The sequence below is a fragment of the Carex rostrata genome, chromosome 13, assembly GCF_964058835.1.
Source record: "Carex rostrata chromosome 13, lpCarRost1.2, whole genome shotgun sequence".
Taxonomy (NCBI): Eukaryota; Viridiplantae; Streptophyta; class Magnoliopsida; order Poales; family Cyperaceae; genus Carex; species Carex rostrata.
In genome coordinates, this window is record NC_135930.1 from 9095314 (window position 1) to 9103860 (window position 8547).

At 35.1% G+C, this 8547-nt stretch overlaps 2 protein-coding genes and 1 pseudogene across 3 annotated transcripts; all 3 read right to left on the reverse strand.

Moving 5' to 3' along the window:
* Nucleotides 1–254: 254 nt before the first annotated feature.
* LOC144564726 (uncharacterized) lies at nucleotides 255–8215 on the reverse strand. Its single transcript, XM_078314322.1, has 4 exons — nucleotides 7784–8215; nucleotides 7450–7518; nucleotides 7096–7197; nucleotides 255–323 (listed from the first exon to the last, which is right to left on the reverse strand). Exons 1-4 carry the CDS (start codon nucleotides 7952–7954, stop codon nucleotides 255–257), a joined length of 411 nt encoding a protein of 136 aa, XP_078170448.1. The 5' UTR covers nucleotides 7955–8215.
* LOC144564427 (uncharacterized) lies at nucleotides 505–5549 on the reverse strand. Its single transcript, XM_078314024.1, has 4 exons — nucleotides 4749–5549; nucleotides 2402–2625; nucleotides 1577–1923; nucleotides 505–1471 (listed from the first exon to the last, which is right to left on the reverse strand). The coding sequence occupies exons 1-3, from the start codon at nucleotides 4817–4819 to the stop codon at nucleotides 1628–1630; spliced, it is 591 nt and encodes a 196-aa protein (XP_078170150.1). The 5' UTR covers nucleotides 4820–5549; the 3' UTR covers nucleotides 505–1471; nucleotides 1577–1627.
* Nucleotides 522–1603, reverse strand: LOC144564371 (uncharacterized; annotated as a pseudogene). Its single transcript, XR_013514614.1, has 2 exons — nucleotides 1577–1603; nucleotides 522–1421 (listed from the first exon to the last, which is right to left on the reverse strand). The product of XR_013514614.1 is annotated as an uncharacterized LOC144564371 (transcript).
* Nucleotides 8216–8547: the final 332 nt, after the last annotated feature.

An 8547-nucleotide genomic window follows, 5' to 3' on the forward strand; every position in this document is an offset into this window, starting at 1 on the left:
CCTGTTTAATACATATAGACAGCCTCTGCAGCAATGACAGACATAGTGGCAACCTCCACTGAAGCAGAAGAAGATACCCCCTTTCCTTCTAGCAACATATGCCGCCCATCGAAGATACAGACATGGCAAAGTTAAAATGAATAATTCTCAATATATCTGCTTATTTATTTCCCTTGTTGGTTTTTTTGCTCCGAGCTTAATTTGACTGTGAAATTGAAATTCAAGGAAAAATTGTTTGACCTGAAAAATGTGGCCTAAAACTTTTCACTGGTCGATGCTGTTGCAGGTCCCACTGTCATTGCTTCAACCACAAAATCAGGGTCCTAACGAAATTAAATAAACATGAAATATTAAATTAAATTCTTAGAAGACGAAATTTCTATAACCATGCTTTCGGATGACTTACATATATATCAGACAACTAATTTGTTAAATGAAGAAATAAAATATGAAAAAGTAGATTAATTGTTCTTGAAAACATATATTAAAATTAGAATGGTTGAATTAATATGGTTCATACCTTATTCCTCACTCAAGACCTCCCGGTATACTATATTTTTTGTATACACTCCTGGGGCATCAATTTTCTCTTTCCGTTTCAACATGACTTTTGTTGTTCGTCGTGACGTACCTCTTGACAATGCGACATACAACTGGCCGTGCGAAAAAACATGCTCAGGTAAATAGATACCGACGTTTGAAATTGTTTGTCCCTGTGCTTTATTGATTGTCATGGCAAAACTCAAACAAATAGGGAATTGCTTTCGTGTAAACTTGAAAGGGAACATCTCATCATCAGATGGACACATTGGAATTCTTGGTAGAAATATTCTTTTCCCAGCATGTTCTCCAACCGCAATCTCTGCATTGATTGCATTCTTTTGAAACTTCCGACATAGAAGCCTTGTACCATTACATAGGCCATTTGATGGATCAAGGTTCCGTAATAAAATAATCTGACAACCCAACTTCAATTTGAGGAGATGTGGAGGCAACCCACTTGGAGTCAAGGAGTTCAAAAATTATGTTGGATAGTGATTAGCAGTATCATCTACTGCTTTATCGAAACTGTAGTAGATCATCTGATCACCTGAAAATATATCAATCATTTGTTGATTCAATTCATCAACAAACTCATTTCTTGTTGATAATATGGCCCTAGAAATGATATAATATGATGAACCCCCGTTGAGATGGAGAGATGGAAAAATAGATTCTATTAACCGCTGTTTAGAATCCTCTTCTGTAGTGTATGGAATAATCAATTCTTCAGGAATACGAATGAAGTCACCTTCCAATGATTCTTCTGTTCCATCACCAACTCTGAGCAAATATGCCGAAAAATATGGATCTAACAAAGCTCTCATGTTTCGGGTTAATTGTATTTTTTTATTGATGGCCAAAGAAGAGACATCCGTAGACTGGAATCAACAATTTGTGCTATAGTATCCCCCCTAACAACTGGGAGCACCTAATAATTATATAATTTTTTCTTATGAGATAGTCCTTTTTCTTTTTTTGTAAACCAATTAATTCAAACAGTAAATGGAATTGATATAAAAAAACAATTAATTACCTGTCTGAAATCACCCCCGAAAACCATGATCTTCCCTCCGAAGGGTAAATTTTATTCAATTATATCTTGCATTGTTCTTTCTAGTGCTTCAATTGCTTGTCGCTTTGCCATTGAAGCTTCATCCCATATGATCAAAGTTGCCATTCGCAATAATTGTGCAATTCCACTCTGCTTCTTGATATTGCAAACTGAGTTGTTCTCAATTTTCAAGGGAATTTTAAACCTAGAATGTGCGGTTCTTCCTCCTGGCATATTATTTGCTGCACATCCTGATGAAGCAGTTGCCAATGCGATATGATTCATAGAACGCACTTTTGCCAGTAATGTTTTGTATAGATATGTTTTACCTATGAAATAAATAGAACAAACTTTAATTCAAATTGTTTGTCCTTGTACAAAGTTATACAGTAGGGCCTCTGTATTAACTCTAGCATGTTGTACCATTATTTCTTATAAGCATAGCACAGGCAATAGGCACCCTACTGGTACAGTACCAACTCCAACAGATGTATAATGATCAAATGTACATATCAATTGGAAATTAAACTTAAGAAATAAGCAAATGGAATTTTTTGATTATCTTATTAGCACAAAGCATGGCTACTTGGTCAAATTTTGAAATAATTCAAAACAACAACGTGCAAGGTACCAGTGACAATATTTACCAACTCCTAGATGCCTATGACCATTCTACTGTTTTGTATATAACAGAATTTTATATTGATTCTCAAACAAATAAAGTTAAATTCGTAAAATAAATCACAGTATAAATCCATGCCTACGTGCATTAACTAAAATATATATATATAATTGAGAAAACATTACCTGTTCCGCTCGATCCATCAATAAAGAAAACTCCACTTTTCCTATCGATAACACACTGCATAATCTCGTTGAATGCGGTCAATTGTTCAAGATTTAGAGAGTCACACAATCGCAAATGTTCTTCATCAACCTTTATAGCCATCTCATCAGCCACCTCACGAAATTCGTTGACAGTCAAATCACCTAGTTGAGTCAACTCTGGTAGATCATACATTTTCACGTTTCTGCCCATTGATTGTAAGAAATCATTAATGCTCTTCAAGACCATCTGTTGTACCAATTCGATAGAATTGTATGCCCTTCGATAGTCCTCAGAAATGTTGTCAAAATGCTCATTCCACAAGGATTGAACATTCCCCGGCTCACAATAGACCAATATGGTTGTAAACAACCTCCTAAGCGCAGATAGAGACTGAAAAGTAGCGGCTTCCGATAGACAGTTTGAAATGCTACTATCATCCTCTATGAGACCTCTCGCTTCAGCCGATGCATGAAAACTTTTGTGTAATACTCCATGAAGTGTTAAAAGATATGCAAATGAAGTTGGACCTCTGACATTATTAAGAAGTATACGCAAATAGTACCGATCACCATCTTCCGGGTTAGCACTAACGACTCTACCAACTTCTCCTCCCCATTGCCGTTTGGTCCATTTTTTTCTGGTTGAGTTCCATGTAAAGTGCTCTGGAAATTCTCTGTAAAGAAAACTCCTTGCTTCCAAGTCTGTCTGATTTGTCTCAAAGAATTCAGTAAGCATTATTTTTTTTGCACTTTCATCATTAGTAAGATCGTACAAGTTCTGGTTCTCTGCAAAATGCACGGTTTGTTCATTCGGAAGATGCAGCCATAGTGAACGGACTGATGGATTTATCTCACTAAGTGCAAATCCTAATAATCTCCACATTGCCTCAGGTGCTGACACCCAACGTGCATCTTGAAACTGTTTGATCTCATTAACATGGTTCTCTTCAGTTGCTGGTTCAACAGCCACGGCTGCACGATCATGTCCCTTGTAGATGTACTTGAAAAGATATTTGACTGCTTGAATGCTCGAGCAAACTTCAACATTGATATGGCAATTATAGCGCATAAGCAGATGTGGGTTATAAGGAACCACCCATCTATTATCCAAGTACGAACCACAAACTTGAACTTGTTGCCCATTGTTTCTTCTCCGGTAGACGGGATAAGAGTCTTTGCCTGATAATTTTTGGAAAAATCAAATAATGTGAAAAATATGCAAGCATAAGACAAAGTGATACTGGTAAGTTTCATTACAAGCATATTATCCAAAAAAAGTTTCATTATAAGCACACAGATCTGATGGAACTATGAGTCCATGTCCTTATCCTTAAAATTTATTATGTTAAAAATAGTGTGCGTTACTATCACTGTAATATATTTCTTCCAAATTGTTATCATCAACACTTAATACTTATTGTGCAAACACAGGGTACTGAGCTCACCATAAATTGATAATTATTTGGCTTAAGTGGAATAAATTCCTTTGGTCGGTTGCCTTAAAACAAAGGGATCTTCTTTAAATTAAAGCAACATTTTCCTATTTCATTGATGGGGTAGAAAGCTTTTGTACTATATTGTTTAGATTAATATTAATCATTCCTTTTGTAAACTGGATGTTGTAAGATGCAATTTATTCAAAAGTTATCACTGTAATATGTTTCTTGGTTTTGTTTTTCAAAAGTAATACTCATATTGACTGTTTTTCTGTTATTTTCCAGATTCGAACAACTGTGATTTTTCCTATTAATGTGTTTGTCCAAAAATTCTAACTAACTAATATAACTATGCTTGAAGTACTGTATAAATTTTATTGCCAAATTCCATACAGATTGGGATAAAAAGAGTTTTTAGTGTTATGGACATTTTTACCCCTGTGAAACCAGCCACTGTAACCATTGGTTTCAATAATTTATTATATTGATTTCTTTGAATAGTAAGATGTATATTATCCTACATTAAGTGATGCCCTCCCTCCTACACCCCTAATATAAGTTAACCAACTTAATTAAAAATAGAATGTACCTATAAATGGGACCTGCACCTTTCATAATTACACGGAAAGTGCACTGAATAAGAAGCATATATGTGAACCAATTCATTAGAAAATCAAGACAATGCGTTAGAAAATAGAATGTATGGTGAAAAATGTGAACTGTGCTTAAGATATATTTAGTCAATAACATGTATACTATTGGGAGAAGAGTAAATTGGGACATCTTTAATTGTGCTTAGCTTGCCCCTGATTCTGAAGCAAAAGTGATTTATGCTTGAAATAACGATTTTGTATCAATATTCAATACCCATACTATGATTAGATTGTTACCTTGAACCGTGATATCTGAGAATTGTTTTGGATAAGAAAATCTGCACTTCCCATTTTTCATGCAAGGGCATCCTGCTTGTAATGCGCCGCAAGGTCCATGCAACATGTGTTTGACAACCAACTTGTGTAGCTCTGGATACTTTTGAGGGGGAGGGATCTCAGTAGAAACGAACTTGTCATACATGTCTGGATTTGTGATTTTATCACTGGGCTGCAATATAATGAGGAAATGTGCATGAGGCAACCCTCTCTTTTGAAACTCAATCACGTGCACACGTGATGCCACTGCACCAAAAAAATTCTTTTTAAAAAGGTGGTCTCTCAAATCTTCAAGCTTAGCACGAAACACACGTCCAATTAGATCAGGTCGGTCTTGTGGTTGTTGGCCCGGAAGCAACTCACAATGTATTTCCTCCCAAGCTGGATTGCAAGTCATGGTCAGGAAAATATCCGGATGCCAAACCGTGTAACCAGTGCCATGGCATCCATGAACCTACGCCTCATGTCTCTCGGGCCACCTATGAATGATGACGGCAGCACTATTCTTTGACCAATCATGTGCGCTCGACTTTCACTGGCAGTTACACTATCAACGATACCTTGAAGTATTTCTTTCCTGCTATTTACCTGATCTTGAAGAACGTAATCCAATCGAGATGTTTCTACTTTTATGTACATGTCTACAACAAATTGTTGTAGCAACCTACCACCCAACAAAAGCAAATTTGGTTCACTTCGTATCTGGAGTTTGTAGCAGTAATATTCTCTTGCTGAAACGGTATTTCTGCCTCTCCGTCTAGAGACATCTGCATTTGTGGAAAGGAAATAAAATAAATTAGTTTTATTTTTTAGATTGCATATTAATTTACTGACAACTAATTTAGTGACAACTAATTGGAGCCTATGTTTATTACTCTGTGAAGATGGTTATACAAGCCTAGCCCCTGATTTATATGTTTAATGAAAGTCTAAAAATATAAATTCTATGTTTAATGAAATCCTAAAAATAATCCTTATATGTTTAACAAAATTATAAAAATAACAATTCTACGTTTATTACTGTGACTGATTTCTATGTTTAATGAAATTCTAAAAATAAAAATAACTATGTTTAATGAAATTGATTAAATCCTTTCTAAAAGAGAAAGAAGGGAGATGGCTGAAAATATAGGAGCCTAAAAGGAGGCTATCAAAAGGAGGCCTTCCCTGAAGCAATTGCAAAATTAAAAAAAAAAACTATGTTTAACTGTTTGAAAATGTAGTACCCATATACATACCTTCAATCGTGTTTGACCCGCAATTCCTTTCACCACACCTAGAGGATAATTAAGTGTTTCTAGCACTGGATCTTGTTCACTATGTACCTCATAAATGTTAATGTGCACTTGTATAATGAATTAAGGTGCAATTAAGGTGCAATTCATTGATTTTCAAATCAATTCAGGTGCAATTGGGTTGAACAGAAAAAAAAAATTCATCAAGTAATCAAGTGCAGACAAAATTGTCACCATTCTAGGTGTGTTTGTCATAAAAGGCAACTGGCATTCTATTTCTGGCACACCATACTTGACATTCTTCTCTTTCCAATCTTTTTTTTAGGGTAAAGCCATAATGGAATAAAAAAATGAAGAAATTTTAGCAGCTTCTTATTCTCTTTTAGAATTACACCAACAAAATGAAAACTTTCCTATTCAGATGATAAAATGATTTTCATACTCCACATTATTTATTCATCTCAGATTTATAGTTTCATTTTTTCTGTGGGTTATTTTTGTTTTTTTTTCCTTTTTTTATTTTTATTATATGTCCTCTTTTTAGGCGGGGGGGGGGGGGGGGCAGGTCATTTTTATCTATGGCTATCTGCAAGTAACAATAAGATAAAATATAAAACATAACTTAAAACAAGCACTGTTAAATCAGTTAATATTAGATTAGAAGAGAAAAGAGTAATGTTAGTTAACTAACCTTGATACTTACATAACAGGCCCGACACTCAAAATCAAACACAGGTGCCATAATATACATTACTGGATTAGACCAACAGTAATAAAATAAATCTAACAATCTAAGATGATTGGTGTTGTTTCTAAATCCAGGACTGTAAACATCTATCATTGCCGCCATCCAGTCAACCAGTTGAAACACTGACAAGTTGACCCCAGATAAAGGAACCAGACTTTATCTGCCTTTAATCAAAGGATGAGCAATACAGAAATGAAATCTCACAAGACTGTCATCAACATGAAACGAGAACAGGGGTGACCCAAAACCGACAGAATTAAATGGGTGCTAATGAAATATTATAACCCACGAAACAAAACCTGAAAATGTTGTATCGATCACTTACCATGCGGGCCCGCAATGTCCTTAAACGCAAACCAGACCCCTCCAGCTCCCAGTACACTGAGCTCCATACAGCTTCTCTCTTCTTCAGTTCATTCTTCAGAGTCTAAAATATAAAAAATGAAACATAAGAAATAATAAGAACTTTCCTCCCACACTACAAAAATAGAGTGCATATATGCCCTCTATATTAAGTTCAAAAAAGTTGATGATTAAGCCTTTGGCATTTCATAAGAGATAGGGAAAAGGGGTGCCAGGTACATTCCTGATGTTTCTTAGGGACATACGGGAAATGTCTTGTCTTGTATGGGTCATTTAGATGCTTTTTCGGGAAATAAAGTACAAAAGGAGAGCTTACAGAATACATTTTCTCTGTTACAACTTTTCTAAGAGCAGATAAATCTCCATTCGCCATCAAAGTATTGATCTGGAGAACAAAAGAAAAAAGAAGGAAGTTTTTCAACTAAATAAAAGAATGAAGAAAAAATAAAAATAAAAAGCATGCATGAGAATTGTTGGACAAGCATGTTTCAATGTCAAAGATTTAAACTACAGAAGTATTAACCAATTAAAGGTAACAAGCCTGGAAAACATAAAGTCTGAGACCGTTTCAAGTAATATTGTTTAATTGATTTGCTTTCTTCTTGGATTCAGTGGTGCTTAATTACAAATTATAGTAACTGAGGCATAACTTGTTGCGAAACCTTGAGAAAGAAAGGACTACAGAGTTCTCGAGATAAAGTTAAGTCAAAAAATGAAGAAATTTTAGCAGCTTCTTGTTCTCTTTTAGAATTACACCAACTCGGGACTAATCTCCACATAACCTGCACAATAAAAAATGAACCATAAATATTTGATTTCATCACAATTAGAGGCTAATCCTTGAGTCGTCAAGTGACCTGCATGAGTAATTTACATAGAATTTGCAACTTCTCAAGTGCTAATGCAAGTTACTCATGCACGTCACTTGACAACTCAAGGCAAAGAATCAAGTAAGAATCAAAATCAAAGATTAATTTACTCAATAATTATGAAATCAAACTTGTCAGAGGCATTGATCATAGTCATTTACAGAAAAGTCCTTGAACTTATTTTTATTACATTTTAAGGAATTTTACTAAAAACAGTGAGCTCCATCGTCAGATCAGGGATACCGTACCAGTATTGGGTATTGCCGTACCAGTTCACCATGTTATGTCTTCTTGGTATTTTACTAGGTCTGAATTGTACCAATACCGGTTCCTATGCATACCAGTACCGGTTCCTATGCGTACCAGTCCCCATTTCACCATCATGGCATCAGTTTTATGATTGTTTCCATCTAGTACGGTAAATAATGCTAAATTATATTGCAAGTAGTAAAAGGTGTTTGATATGATCTTCATCTACCCATTTCTTGCATATTTATAAACAAAAGAAAAGAACACACAAAAATTGAAGGAAGATAAGAGATTGG

Excerpts from the sequence above, each read along its gene's own strand:
- LOC144564427 (XM_078314024.1), bottom strand. The coding sequence starts at position 4,819 with ATGCCCTTGCATGAAAAATGGGAAGTGCAGATTTTCTTATCCAAAACA. Across the intron at positions 2,626-4,748 it reads CTCAGATATCACGGTTCAAG|AAACGTGAAAATGTATGATC; the intron begins GTAACAATCTAA and ends ATCAATGGGCAG. Across the intron at positions 1,924-2,401 it reads TGATGGATCGAGCGGAACAG|GTAAAACATATCTATACAAA; the intron begins GTAATGTTTTCT and ends TTTATTTCATAG.
- LOC144564726 (XM_078314322.1), bottom strand. The coding sequence starts at position 7,954 with ATGAAATCAAATATTTATGGTTCATTTTTTATTGTGCAGGTTATGTGG. Across the intron at positions 7,198-7,449 it reads TAACAGAGAAAATGTATTCT|ACTCTGAAGAATGAACTGAA; the intron begins GTAAGCTCTCCT and ends TTTATATTTTAG. Across the intron at positions 324-7,095 it reads GGACATTGCGGGCCCGCATG|GACCCTGATTTTGTGGTTGA; the intron begins GTAAGTGATCGA and ends TAATTTCGTTAG.